Source organism: Loxodonta africana, chromosome 11, assembly GCF_030014295.1.
Source record: "Loxodonta africana isolate mLoxAfr1 chromosome 11, mLoxAfr1.hap2, whole genome shotgun sequence".
NCBI lineage: Eukaryota > Metazoa > Chordata > Mammalia > Proboscidea > Elephantidae > Loxodonta > Loxodonta africana.
The window spans coordinates 101,973,321-101,988,515 of record NC_087352.1 but is presented as its reverse complement, the minus strand read 5'-3'; the positions used below and the strand labels follow the sequence as shown (position 1 = coordinate 101,988,515).

At 38.6% G+C, this 15,195-nt stretch overlaps 1 protein-coding gene across 3 annotated transcripts in view; it reads right to left on the bottom strand.

Annotated features, from left to right (window-relative positions):
* TWSG1 (twisted gastrulation BMP signaling modulator 1) overlaps positions 1 to 15,195 on the bottom strand; it is a 90,450-nt gene that overhangs the window by 32,685 nt on the left and 42,570 nt on the right. For all 3 annotated transcript variants that reach the window (XM_064294723.1, XM_023543977.2, XM_003406385.4), the window contains one exon: positions 2,383 to 2,649. In XM_064294723.1, the coding sequence (XP_064150793.1) occupies positions 2,383 to 2,649 (267 nt within the window). The remainder of the gene's footprint in view (positions 1 to 2,382; positions 2,650 to 15,195) is intronic.

Here is a 15,195-nt window from a genome sequence, read left to right as displayed (position 1 = left end):
TGTAAGAATTACTACCCTCAGTGCCACTTGTCAAAAGTTGTTTTGCTTTTACTATTGATGGAAAAAGTTTCATATTCTTTTCGATAGGTAGGACTCTAATGGAGGGCATGACAAATTAACAAATAAATATCAAAGAACTTTTAAAAGGTCACTACATAATTTTACTGTGGAAGAATAAAGCAGTTATGAAAATTACATAATTCCTTATAATATGAAATGAATTGTGCACAAATACTATAATGTAATGATGGGTCTGTGAAACATAACATGGATGAATCCGGAGGACATTATGCTAAGTGAAATAAGTCAATCACAAAAGGACAAATATTGTATGATACCACTTTTATAAAAAGTCAAGAATAGGTTTACACACAGAAAGCAATATTCTTTGATGGTTTCCAGGGATGGGGGTGGGGGGGATAACCACTCACTAGATCGTGAAACCAAAAAAAAAAAAAAACCAAACCCTCTGCCATCAAGTCAATTCCAACTCATAGCAACCTTATAGGAAAGAGTAGAATGGCCCCATAGGGTTTCCAAGGAGTGCCTGGTGGATTCAAACTGCCAGCCTTTTGGTTAGCAGCCGTAGCTCTTAACCACTATGCCACTAGGATCTCCCACTAAATAGTAAGAAAAAAAAAAAATTTTTTTTTTTTTTCTATAGACGTGTTAATTCTGATTAGGGAAAAGCAATACACAATATGTCAGGAGTCAGCACAATGTGACAAGGTAAATGAAGGCACCGAGAGGTATACAAAAATTAAGGACTATTACGGTAAATACTACAACATATATAATTCTGCAACAATGGTGATAACAACCAAAAATTTGTGAGTGATTACATAGGTAGATATGTGGGGGAGGCACGTGGAAGTACATGTGAGTGCATATACAGGTATAGCTGTGGGCATCTGTACATAATTGTATGTGCTGCATACAGATTCATATATAGAATGTAGCACACAGCAGGCACAGTTATGGAAACTTCTTAGACATATCCAAACACCTTGTGGGACTGAGTTACTGGGCTTGAAGGCTAAGGACTATAGTCCTGGGGGACATCTAAGTCAATTGGGATAACATAGTTTATAAAGATAATGGAGTAGCACCTGGGGTCTTAAAAGCTTACTAGTGGCTAAGATACAACTATTGGTCTCTTCCCATCTGCAGCAAAGGTGAGTAAAGGAAGGCAAAGACTCCGTGACAAAATTATTCCAAAGGATGAACGGCCCACATGAACCACAGTCTCTTCTAGGGTGAGGCCAGAAGGACATACATGGTACCTGGCTACCACTACTGACTGTTCTGAGTAGAGACACAATAGAAGGTCCTGGTTAGAATGGGAAAAAATGTAGAACAAAACTCAAATTTATAAAAAAAGACCAGAATTACTGGACTGATAGAAGCTGGAGAACCCCCAAAACTACTGGCCTAAGACACTCTTTTAACCTAGAAATGAAGCCACTCCCGGAGGTCACCTTTTAGCCAAATAATAGATTCGCCTACAGAGTAAACAATAATACCTGTGAGGACTGTGGTCCTTAGAACAATCAACTACATGACATCAAACAGGAAATATTTGTCCAAAAGCAAAGACAAGAAGGCAAGGAGGGACAGGAAACCGGAGGGATGGAAACAGGGAAGGCAGGGTAGAAATGTGAAGAGCACTGCCATATTGTGGGGCCAGCGACCAATGTCACAGAACAATCTGCGTATGAATTTTTGAATGGGAAACTAATTTGCTGTGTAACTCTCACCTAAAACATAACATAACGTTCCAAAAGGAAAATACAAAGTTACACACCCTTTAAATGCTAAAATGAAGCTATGACCTGTCCTCAATAATAAATCTTCTTTAATAAGCTTCTCAAATTTGTACAACTCATTGTCTCATTTAGTTCCCCTGAGCAACAGCATCCATGTGAAGAGAACTGGCTGGGGCTACTTTGTACCTGGGAAGGAGATGTCTGCAGTACTAACTTTTTCATAAATAAAGCTGATGACCTGGGCATCACTTGTGACACCAATGGTGTGATGAAAACCCAAATTCATTGGGACACTCTGAATTTTGCCCAATGATATGTGACACAGTATTAAGATATGTGGTGCTGTGCTATCTTATGAAAAGAAAAATTAGAGCCTACTGAAAAAAAGTAAGAATTAGGGACATGGCATCTATTTTCCAACATAGCCCCTATTACCACAACATGCTAGACACGCCTCCTTATCTACTCAGGGATCACAATTATTGACATCCAGAAGTTACTTAAGACTATACGAAGTCAAAAGCAAAAGGCTGCTCCAGAAGATAACCTTAACATAGGTTCACAGACCAGAGAGAGTGAGGGGGAAGGAAAGAGAAAATTAACCACTGGCAGTTACCTTTGTCGCTGGAATAAGGTGCATGAACATTATTGCTGGGAACAGACACATTCTGGTGGTGTGGCTGGTTCACAGTTTCTAGAAATGAAACCAGATTTTCATGATGTGAAAGTTCTTCTGCCACAGGGAAGGAAACGATGTTCCAGTTTAACTGTGTGTCTCCTTCTGTGAGCGCCCGGAAGAGAGAAGGAATGGGCTCATGCAGCTCCTCCACCGTGCTCTTAGAAGTTGGAGGCGTGTCACTGTAATTTCGAGGATTACACATACCTGGGAGAGAGGAGATGGGAAAGGGAATAAAAGTTTATTTTTCTCACAGATTGTTAACATGTTAGTCAGTAACACATGCTGGTTACGGCCCTGCAATCAAAGTTTCAACACATTAAAATTATGTGCCTTCTAACACTATACGTAGATACTTTCCTAGTGTTTTTTGCTAAGGGGGCCTAGAAGTAATGACGTTCCTTCCCAGTAGCAGTGAGCACACCAGGTACCCAAATCTTGTGTCTAAATGCCATCCTCCAATAAAAGGAAACAGAGCTCCTTGGCAAGCTGGCTGATTCCAGGATAGTGGCATGGGAAGTACAAGATGAGACTGGAATACATTTTTGTTTCAGAAAGCAAGAGAGTGGTCAGTGAATGAATGATGAGACATGTCATAAAGATATGAGGAAACCCGAGGGGCCTCCACTAACCAAAATGACAACTTGAGCATGAAAATAAATAATGATAATAGTAAATTACCACCTGGTGAATAAAATAGCAATCAGTGAGTCCTTACATTACAAATTAATAAACAAATTTAAAAAAGGAGACAGGAAAACTATAAGCAGTCCTTGGAATAGTGTGCTGACTAATATACGTAGAAGGAATGAAAGGAATAAAAAAACCACCACTTGGCAACCATTATAGTGGTGTTTGATTCAGATGTGGGTGGTCAATGGATGCTAAGCGTGGTTTGTGGACATTTGATGATGAGAGAATACTGATGGACTCCTGGAAACCTCTCAACAGAGAAATCTGGCAGACACCAACACAACCCTGAGATCAAGGTTAACATCACTAGGGATGGGACAGGTTGATCTTGTGCGCTACCTAACGAGCTATATTACATCATTTCAATAATATTGTTGTCAAGAACGTGTGACTTGAATCTGGCCATGAGCCAAGATCATATGGATTGAAGTTGGGGTTATCTTACACAATGTGAGGTCTGTACTCTCTAAAACTGCCAAGGAAAAGGCTAAGAGATTGTTTCAGATTGAATGAGTCTGAAGAGACATGACAGCTAAACATACCGTATATTCCTGGGTAGGGTCCTGAGCTAGAAGGAAACAAGAGGCAAAGTTGAGGCAGTGGCACAATGTGAATGGGGTCTGTGAAATGGGTGATAGCACTGTACCAACGCAGTTCTGCTGATGTGGAAGGCTGTACGCTAGGTACGTAGGAGAACGTCCTGGTTGTTGGAAAACGGAACCTCATGTGTAGAGCTTACTTTCAAAAGGTTGGAAAAAAAAAAAGACTAATGATGATGTTAGTGTGTATTTGGAGAGAGAGGTGCCACAGACTGAGCAATGGAGCAAATGCAATAAAATGTTAATAACTGCGGAATCTGGCAAATTTTCTCTAAGTTTGAGATTATTTAAAAATGAATTATTTTAAGGAACAATTCTAAAAAGATAATGAAGGAGCGAATTGGAGATAGAGAGTATACAAACCTTTTCAAGGATTTGCTACAAAGGGAGAATTGAGAAATGAAGCATTAGTGGAAAAGGATGTGGGATCACGTGCAATTTTTTAAGATGTAAGAATTACGTCACGTTTATATCTTGATGGAAATGATGTGACACAGGAGAAACGGAAAACTCAGATTTTGCCAATAGGACAGGATAAAAAATATATGAGTTTTAATTTGCATTTCTCCTTTTACAAGTGAGTTTAAGTATATTTTCATGTTTGAGGGTCTGTGACAGACTGTACTTTGTAAAGATGACTCCTCCTCAATATATCTCATCTCACATGCTTCCACGGTGAGATGCTGGGAGGAGTTTTGTGATGGCTTCCACCAGTAGAGCAGAGGAAGGCAGTGAGCTATGGGACTTCTATGGAGAGGTGATAAAAATGCCACACGTGCCTGCATTATTCTCTTGGATTGCTTGCTCTGGGAACCTAGCCACCTTGCTCTGTGGAAGCCAAACAGCCACATGGAGATGCCACATGGAGTTATTCCGGCCAACAGCCCCAGCTGAGGCCCCAGGTGACAGGCAGTAATAACTACAGATGTGATCCCAGCCCCCTCCTCCGTCACCGGCCCTTGCCTCGGCTATCCCAGCTGACACCATGTGAAGTAAGTAAGAGAGGAGCTATCCTCACAGAACCCTGCCCAAAATGCAGGCTCCTGAGCTAAATTAAATTATCAATGTTATTTTAAACCACTGTGTTATGGGGTGGTTGTTATCTACCAATCTTAACCATAACAGAACACTCCGGATTTCCTTTTATGAATATTACATTTTTAAAAGCTAAATTGTTTCATTTTGTTTAGAATCTATTAAGTCTAATACATAGTTTCTCTTCTTCCTCAGATTAAAAACTTGAAAAGTTAAAACCACACTACAAATTCTTATATTTATAAATTCATCTGTTTTTCACATTTTGTTAGTTTAAGGAACGTTCAAGAGCTGAGGAGGATATAAAGACTGTGAATGCTCTTCATAAACTCTTTCAATGTGTCTGAACCTTAATAACTCAGCTTGTATGGCTGAATCATGGACTAAAGGATCAAATCATTTATTTATAAAAGAGGAAACAGGCCCAGATAAGTTAAATGACTTGTCCAGCAGAACATAATCTAGGGTTAGGGCCACAGTTCAGCCTCCTGGTTTCATATCTACCATTGCTCTTTCTAATAACCACACTCTATAAATAATTTGCAAAGGGCACTGAAAAGCAAATATACTTAGAATGCTTGTATTACACAAATACACATAATTATAGTCTTCTGCCAGATTCTATGATGAATGAAAATCAGTAACCAGAGATGAAAATGTGAACAACTGAGTCCAAGGGTTAGAGGAGCTAAACTCAACATTTACAGAGACTTTGAAGAAACCTTAGTACTAGCTACCATAGACCTTACTACATCATACCTTTTTTTTTTTTTTGAATTTTATGCATTTAACAAACTTTTTTTTTTTAACAAACTTAGGCCAAAAATATTTATAATTTAAACCTCAATATATTGCATTAAAATCAATAAGCATGAAGTAAATGTTTCCTGTTGTTGTTAGGTGCCGTCCAGTTGGTTCGGACTCAGAGACACTACGTACACAGAACAAAACACTGCCCTGTCCTGCGCCACCCTCACAATTGTTGTTATGCTTGAGCCCATTGTTGCCGCCATTCGTATCAATTCATCTTGTTGAGGGTCTTCCTCTGTTTTGCTGACCCTCTACTTTACCAAGCACGTTGTCCTTCTCCAAGGATTGATCACCCCTGATAAGATGTTTAAAGTATGTGAGACACAGTCTTGCCAACCTCACTTCTAAGGAGGATTCTGGTTGTACTTCTTCCAAGACAGATTTGTTCATTCTTCTAGCAGTCTGCGGTATATTCAATATTCTACACCAACACCGTGATTCAAAGGCATCAATTCTTTGGTCTTCCCCATTCATTCTTCACTTTCGCACGCATATGAGGCGATTGAAAACGCCACGGTTTGGGTCAGGTGCACCTTAGTCCTCAAAGTGGCACCTTTGCTTTTTAACACTTTAAAGAGGTCTTTTGCAGCAGATTTGTCCAATGCAATACACTATTTGATTTCCTGACTGCAGCTTCCATGGGTGTTGATTATGGATCCAAGTAAAACTGACAACTTCAATCTTTTCTCCATTTATAATGATATTGACAAACATCAAATGCTTCCTAAGTAATATTTTTCCCATAGTGTAATTATAAAATTTTAATCAATCTTCTCTTTTTAATTAGGACCATATCCAAAGAGATCATCATACCAGGCTCTTCTAATGCATGCTGAATGTAAACCTGCATTTTCACGTTAACCATTCTTCTCATTCTGCATTCTTTTCAGCCTGATGAGTTATTAAATCAGATCCTCCAGAGATGTATGAGAATTATACTGCCCAGGAAATTTTCAAATTTCTGAAAATCCTTTAGTTGTCCATATTCACTTTTTACAGCAGATCAATTTCTGGTTGGAGAGTTACCAACCGCTGGTCATTTAAATTCAGTTAGTAAAACCTTTCTGGGGAGCATCTCACCATCATCCTCAAGTGTATCATTGTTAGAGAGATTTTTATAGTTGACCACAGAGGCTCTTTCTTGAGTGCTCATTTCTTTTCACAAGCATATTCTTGAGCTATTTTGTTACTTTCTGGCATTCTTTCACTACTCTGAAATTTAAAGAAACTGCTATGCAAGAGACAGTCAGAAAGGCCAGAAATCAGGAAACATGGCAACAATTGAAAGGCAAGCATTTCAAATCTTTTAGATGAAGAAAATTTATATACTATTTCTTGTAGCAAATCAAATTTCACTACCATCACGCTCTTGATCTATAACAATTACTAAATACAAATAATTTTTCTGATAATCAACGCTTAATTCTTTTTTATACTTGACTTGTTGTGACCATATATTTTAAAAACAAATGATACAAAATACACCAAAAGTAGTTTACTTGACAAAAAAACATGTTTTAGGGTAGAAATTAAGGCTTATCATACAACAAAGTTATTTTCTTCAGTAAATTTGCATTTACTAAAAACCAGTCATTACAGAAGAGTTTACAACGAAAAGCAACATTCCTTTCCACTCCTCCCCATCCCCAATTCTATTCCCCAGACACGGCCACTTTTTAAGTTCATACCCTGGTGGCGTAGGTTAAGTGCTACAGCTGCTAACAACTGAATACAATGCCTCCTTTGCATTGATTTGAACAAATCAACTATAAAAACACGTTTTTAGACATCTGGAAAAATATGGTCATGAAATGATCTTTAGGTTAGACCAAGAAATTATTCATTTTATTAGATTCCATAATGGCATTATAATTAGAAAAGTGAATGTCCTTTCTTAAGAGGTTGATACTGAAGAATGGACAGGTAAAAATTATTCGTTGTCTGTAATTTGCTTTTAAATACGTCAGCGAAGGAAGAAATTAAAAAAAAAAAAAGGGATAGATGAACCAGATGTGGTATATTCTTGATAACTGTCGAATCTAGGTGATGGGTATACACTTCTGTGTATGTTTGAAAATTTTTCATCATAAAAAGTGAGGGGCCATATTTAATCGCTTTATGGACCAATATTTTCTCTTTTTATTAAACTTTAGATGAAGGTTTACAGAATAAACTAGTTCCTCATCAAACAGTAAACACATTGTTCTACAATGCTGGTTAACAACCCCACAACATGTCAACACTCTCCCTTCTTAACCCTGGGTTCCCTATTACCAGCTTTCCTGTACCCTCCTACCTTGTAGTCTTTGCCCCAGGGCTGATGAGCCCCTTTACTCTTGTTTTGTTCCATAGGTCTGTTCAATCTTCGGCTAAAGGGTGAACCTCAGGAGTGACCTCATTAATGAGCTGAAAGGGTGTCTGGGGGCCATACTCTCAGGGTTTCTCCAGTCTCTGTCAGGCCAGAAAGTCTAGTCTCTCTTTTTGAGTTAGAATTTTGTTCTACATTTTTCTCCAGCTCCGTCTGGGACCTTCTACTGTGATCTCTGTTAGAGCAGTCAGTGGTGGTAGCCAGGCACCATCTAGTTGTACTGGACTCAGTCTGGTGGAGGCTGTGGTAGATGTGGTCCATCGGTCTTTTGGACTTATCTTTCCCTTGAGTCTTTAGGTTTCTTCATTCTTCCTTACTCCCAAATGGGTGAGACCAGTGGAGTATCTCAGATTGCCACTCACAGGCATTTAAGACCCCAGACTCTACTCACCAAAGTAGAATGTAGAATGTTTTCTTTATAAACTATGTTATGCCAATTGAGCTAGATGTCCCCTGAGACCATGGTCCCCACAGCCCTCACTGAGTTTGGATGTATCCGTGGAGCTATCATGACCTTGCCTTGTACAGACTGTGCTGACTCCCCCAGTATTATGTACTGTCTTACCCTTTACCAAAGTTACCACTTGTCTATTAAGTGTTTTTCCATCCCCATCCCTTCTCTCCCTCCTAACCATCAAAGACTGTTTCTTTTTGTATGTAAACTTTTTCATTACTTTTTATAGTAGTGGCCTCATACAATATTTGTCCTTTTATGATTGGCTCATTTCACTGAGCATAATGCTCTCCAGATTCACCCCTGTCATGAGATACTTCACAGATTCATTGTTGTTCTTTATCGATGTGTAACACTCCATTGTGTGTATGTACCACAGTTTATCCATTCATCTGTTGATGGACATCTAGGTTGTTTCCACCTTTTTGCTATTGCAAACAATGCTGCAATGAACATGGGTGTACATATATTTATTTCTGTGATGACTCTTATTTCTCTAGGATATATTCCTAGGAGTGAGATTGCTGGATCATATGGTATTACTATTTCTAGCTAAGGAAGCACCATATTGTTTTCCAAAATGGTTATCATTTTGCATTCCCACCAGCACTGCATGAGCATTCCAATCTCCCGACAGCCTCTCCAACATTTGTTCTTTTCTGTTTTATTGATTCATACCAGTAATGCGGGGGTGAGATGGTATCTCATTGTAGTTTTGATTTGCATTTCTCTGATGACCAGAGATCCTGAGCATTTCCTCCTGTGTCTGTTGGTGGCTTGAATGTCTTCTTTGGTGAAGTATCTTTTTACCTCCTTTGCCCATTTTTTAATTGGATTATTTGTCTTTTTATTGTAGGGGTGTTGGATTTTCTTATAGATTTTAAGAGATTAGGCCTTTGTCTGATCTGTAGTAACCAAAAAATTTTTTCCAGTCTGTAGGTCCTCTTTTTACTCTTTTGGTGAAGTCTTTTGATGAGCATAAGTATTTAATTTTTAGAAGATCCCAGTTATGTAGCTTATCTTCTGGAGTTTCTGTGGTTAGTTATGGTTTGCATCCTGTTAATGCTGTGTATTAGGGCCGGTAGTGTTGATCCTATTTTTTCTTCATGAACTTTACAGTTTTTGGCTTTGTATTTAGGTCTTTGATCCATTTTGAGTTTTTTTTTTGTATATGGTGTGAGGATGGGTCCTGTTTTATTTTTTTTGCAGATGGACATCCAGTTTTGCCAGCACCATTTGTTAAAAAGACTATCTTTTCCCAACCTGATGGTCATTCGGCCCTTGTCGAAGATCAGGTGACCACAGGTGGATGGATTTACATCTGAGTTCTCAATTCTGTTCCATTGGTCAATGTATCTGTCGTTGTACCAGTACCAGGCTGTTTTGACCTCCGTAGCTGTATAGTAGCTTCTGAGGTCAGGTAGTACAAGTTTTCCTATTTTATTCTTCTTCAATAGTGCTTTACTTATCCTGGGCCTCTTTCCTTTCCATATAAAGTTAATGATTAGTTTTTCCAACTCTTTAAGGAATGTTGTTGGTATCTGGATTGTGATTGCATTGTATTTAAAAAGTGCTTTGGGTAGAATTGTTATTTTCACAATGTTGAGTCTGCCTATCCATAAACTTGGTATGTTTTTCCATTTATGTAGATCTCTTTTGGTTTCTTGCAGTAGTGTTTTGTAGTTTTCTTAGTATAGGTCTTTTACATCCCTGGTTAGATTTGTTCCCAAGTATTTTATTTTTTTAGGGGCTATTATAAATGGTATTGTTTTCCTGATTTCCTTTTCATCGTTCTCTTTATTGGTTTATAGGAATCCAGCTAATTTTTCTATGTTTATCTTCTTTGCTTCTCTGCTGAATCTTTCTATTAGTTCCAGTAGTTTTCTTGCGGAGTCTTTTGGGTTTTCTTAGTATCATATCATCTGCAAACAGGAACAGTTTAACTTATTCATTACCAACTGGGATGCCCTTTATTTCTGTTTCTTGTCTTACTGCTCTAGCTAGGACTTCCAACACAATGTTAAATAGGAGCAGTGATAAAGGGCATCCTTGTCTTGTTCCTGTTCTCAAGGGGAATGTTTGCAGCCTCCCTCCACTGAAAATGATGTTTTGCATAGACACCCTTAATTATGTTGAGAAATTTCCCCTCTATACCTATTTTATTGAGAATCTTTATCAGGAATGGGTGTTGGACTTTGTCGAATGCCTTTTCCGCATCAACTGAAATGATCATGTGATTCTTTTCTTTCCTTTTATTTATGTGGTGGATTACATTGATTGATTTTCTAATGTTGAACCATCCTTGCATACCCGGTACGAATCCTACTTGGTCATGGTGTATTATTTTTTTAATATGATGCTGAATTCCATTGGCTAGAATTTTGTTAGGAATTTTTGTATCCATACTCATGAGAGTTATTGGTCTGTAATTTTCTTTTTTTCTGGTGTCTTTGGCTGGTTTTGGTATCAGGGTTATGCTGCCTTCATAGAATGAATTTGGAAGTATTGCTTCCTTTTCTATATTCTGAAATAGTTTGAGCCGTGCTGGTATAAGCTCTTCTCTGAATGTTTCATAGAATTCTCCAGTGAAGTCACCTGGGTCAGGGATTTTTGGTTGGGAGGTTTTTTTTTTTTTTTCATTACCTCTCCAATCTCTTCTCTAGTTATAGATCTCTTCAGAGTTACTATCTCAGTTTGCGTTAGTCTGGGTAGGTAGTGTGTGTCTAGAAATTTGTCCATTTCCTCTAGGTTTTCAAATTTGTTGGAGTATAGTTTTTCATAATACTCTGTTATGATCCTTTTTATTTCAGTTGGATCTGTTATAATTTCCCCCATTTCATTTCTATTTGGGTTATTTGCATCCTCTCCTGTTTATCTTTTGCCAATTTGGCTAGTGGTTTGTCAATTTCATTGATCCTTTCCAAGAACCAATTTCTGGTTTTGTTGATTCTATTGTTTTTCCAGTCTCTATTTCATTTATGTCTGCTCTGATATTTATCATATCCTTCTGGTAGCTGTGGGCTTCTTTTGCTGTTTTCTTTCCATTTGTTCAAGTTGTGTAGCTAATGTTTTGATTTTGTCCCTTCTTTTTTGATGTGTGCATCTATTGCTACCAATTCGCCTCTGAGGACTGCCTTTGCTATGTCCCAAAGGTTTTGGTATAATGTGTTTTCATCTTCATTTGATTCTAGGAATTTTTTGATTCCATGTTTGATTTCTTCTATTGCCCAGTCGTTTTTAAGCAGGGTATTATTCAGTTTCCATGTAATTTATTTTTTTTGCTTACTCTCCCTGTTGTTAATTTCTACTGTGATGGCGTTGTGGTCAGAGAAGATAGTTTGTATTATCCCAATGTTTTGGATTTTGTTGAGGGTTGCTCTGTGGCCTAAGAAGTGGTCTATTATGGAGAACGTTTCACGTGCGCTGGGAAAGAATGTATACTTTGCAGCTGCGGGTTGGAGTGTTCTGTATATATCTGTGAGGTCAAGTTGGCTAATTGTGTCCTTTAGCTCTTCTGTATCTTTGCTGAGTTTCTTTCATATGTTCTGTCCTTTACTGAGAGTGGTATGTTGAAGTCTCCTACTATTATTGCGGAACTGTCAATTTCTGTTTTCAGTGCTGTTAGAGTTTATGTATTTTGAAGCCCTGTCATTGGGTGAGTAGATGTTTATTATGGTTAAGTCTTCATGATGGATCATCCCTTTAATCATTATATAGTGCCCTTCTTTGTCTCTTATGGTGGATTTTGTTTTAAAGTCTATTTTATCTGAGATTAGTATTGTCACTCCTGCTCTTTTCTGGTATTTGCTTGAATATATATTTTTTCCATCCTGTGATTTTTAATAAATTTATGTCTTGTAGACAGCATATTGATGGATCCTGTTTTTTTTAATCCATTCTGTCACTGTCTGTCTCTTTACGGGTGCATTTAGGCCATTTACATTCAGTGTAATCATTGATAGGTGTGAGTTTATAGCTGTCATTTTGTAGTGCTTTTTTTGTGTGGTACTAACATTTTCTATTCCTCTTACTCTCCTGTGCTGAGGTCCTTTTGTTTGTGGATTTCTTTTTCATTTCTTTCATTCTTGTAGGTTTTGTTTTTATTGAGACTTTACGTTTTTCTTCTTTATTTTGATGAGTAGGTTTGTTAACTTTCTTTGTGTTTACCTTGAAATTTAACCTTATCTTCCTAGGTTTGAACCAGTCTATTATTACTGGGTATCGCACTGCCTTCCTCCACATTAGAAAATTCTATACCTATACCACTTATTCCCTCTTTTATTGTTCTGATGTTGTCATTTACAGATTAATCTCTCTGGTTCCCTGGTGCAATTCTTTTGATTTTGGATAGACCTTAAGAGTTCATTTCCTAGGTTAATACCTGGCTGGTACAATCTCGCGTCCTAGATTCAGGCTGTGGTCTGATGTTGTTTGTTCTCAAACCAAAGGACTCCCTTCAATAATTCTTTTAAGTTTGGTTTGGTTTTTACATATTCCCTTAATCCCTGTTTATCTGGAAATGTCCTAATTTCACCATCATATTTGAATGAAAGTTTTGCAGGATATATTATTCTTGGTTGGCAATTTTTTTCTTTCAAGGCTTTACATATGTCATCCCATTGCCTTCTTGCCTGCATGGTTTCTGCCAAATAATCAGAGCTTAGTCTTACTGTTTCTCCTCTGTATGTGACTTTGTTTTTCTTGAGCTGCTCTCAGGGTTTTCTCTTTTTCTTTGGTTCTAGCAAGTATGATTATGCTACGCCTTGGTGATTTTCTTTTGGGGTCTATCCTATATGGGGTTCGTTAAGTTTCTTGGATGGTCAGCTTTTCATCATCCATGATATTAGGGAAGTTTTCTGTCAGCAATTCTTCAGGGATCCTCTCTGTGTTTTCTGTTTTCTCTCTCTGTTCTGGAATGCCAATCACTTGCAAATTTTAATTTTGATTGCATCCCATATCATTCTCAGGGTTTCTTCATTTTTCTTCATTCCTTTTTCTGATTTTTTCCTCAAACACTATTGTATCCAAGTGTTTATCTTCAATTTCACTGATTCTGTCTTCCATCATTTCAAACCTGTTCCTCAACCCTTCTATGACACTGTCCATTTCTCAAATCTTGTTGTTTATCTTTTGGATTTCTAATCATTTTTTTGTATGATTTCTAGCTGTGAATTTATTTTGGCATTTTGTTCCTGTATTATTTTTCTGAATTCTTCCATTTTTTGGTCTGTATTTGCCATGAACTTGTCTGCCTTTTCCATGAATTTGTCTGTTTTTTTCCCCCTGTTTGTCTACTTTTTGCTTCAACTCTTAGCTCTGAATATTAGAGATCTGAATTCCCTGTCAGGTAGTTCTAGTACCTTTTCTTCTATTGGAAGGCATCTGGTGTTTTATTTTGGACATCTACTGGAACCATGCTGTCTTTTTTTTTTTAATGTTTTGATAATGTTTGCTGTCTTCAGGACATTCAGTTATTGTCTTCATTCACTGATTGTAGATTTGTTTCATCCTGCTTTGTTTTATTTGGTTGTGTCTGAGCAGTGGGCTGTGCATTCTTTGTTGTTTGCTCATCTGCAGTCATGATACTTTTCACCTCCGTGTTCAATGGGTAGGGCCAGTCATTCAGTTATGGTGCAGCAGGGCAGATCCACCTGAAGGGAAGGGGCTGGGATGAGTTGTTTGTGGCATGTACTAGGGCTTACAGGGTGGACCAGGAATCAGTGCTGGGTAGGTTCCAGTAAGCTGTGCCTGTGCTGCTCTGGTATAGGATGTTCAGTACATGGTGCAGGTAGGTAGGAAAGAGGGGGGAGATTGTGATGTGTGGAGCTAATAGGGGTATGGTAAAGAGGAGAGAGAGGAGAAACAGGAGCCAAAAACAAAGAAAAGGGGGAAAAAGAGTGCTAAGTGAGCTTGCCATGGGAGTAGAGAGATGAGAAACCGAGAAATGGAGAAAAGAAAGAAAGAAAAAAAAAAATAGATAAAAATTTGGAAAAAAAAAAAAGGAGAGAAGAGAAGCCCCCAGGAGTCCCAGAGTCCCACAGGTAGGGCCATGAAGACTGGTGAAGTGGCTCCCAGGCTGCGTAGTATAGCTTGGTTTGAGGAGGTATAGATGTCACACCGCACCAGGTATTCAGTAGACAGGAAAAGAGGGCAAATGTAGAGAGACAAGAACTGAGAAATGAAGAAAGACAGAAAGCGAAAAAGAAAAGAAAAAAAGAAATGCCCCCAGGGATCCCACCTGTGCAGCTGTGCAGGATGGGGGAGTAGCTCCTAAGCTGTGCAGTGTAGCCTGGCTGGAAGGAGCTCCCAAGCTGGGAAAGGAAACAGAAAAACAAACAGAACAAAGCAAAACATACCAAGCAAAAAAAAAAAAAAAAAAAAAAAAACCCAGGGTTCCCAACAGCGTGGTGTTATGGGCCAGGGGAATGGTTCCCCACTCAAGTGGAGCTTCAAAGCCGTCCAAGAAGATGCAAAGATGACCCACAGAGCCAGGTGTTTGAGAGAAAGGAGGGAGAGGTGGTGGGAGGCATCGAAGAAACCAACATAAATGGAAGAACCAAAACCAGCTCAGGGGGCCTGCCAGTGTGGGTGAGGTGAATCCAAGTGGCCTGTGGCCAAAGCAGTTGCTCCCATCCAAGAGACTGTGGCTGGTGGGAAGCAGAGGAGGCCAAAGGGGTCGGGGTAGGGGAAGGAGGGTGGGGCTAGGAAAGCATATATGGCTCGTTACTGGATGCTTTGTCTCCTGTTGGGAGCTTCATGAAGCTGCTTTCTCGTACTCCCTGTCCGCTGATCTC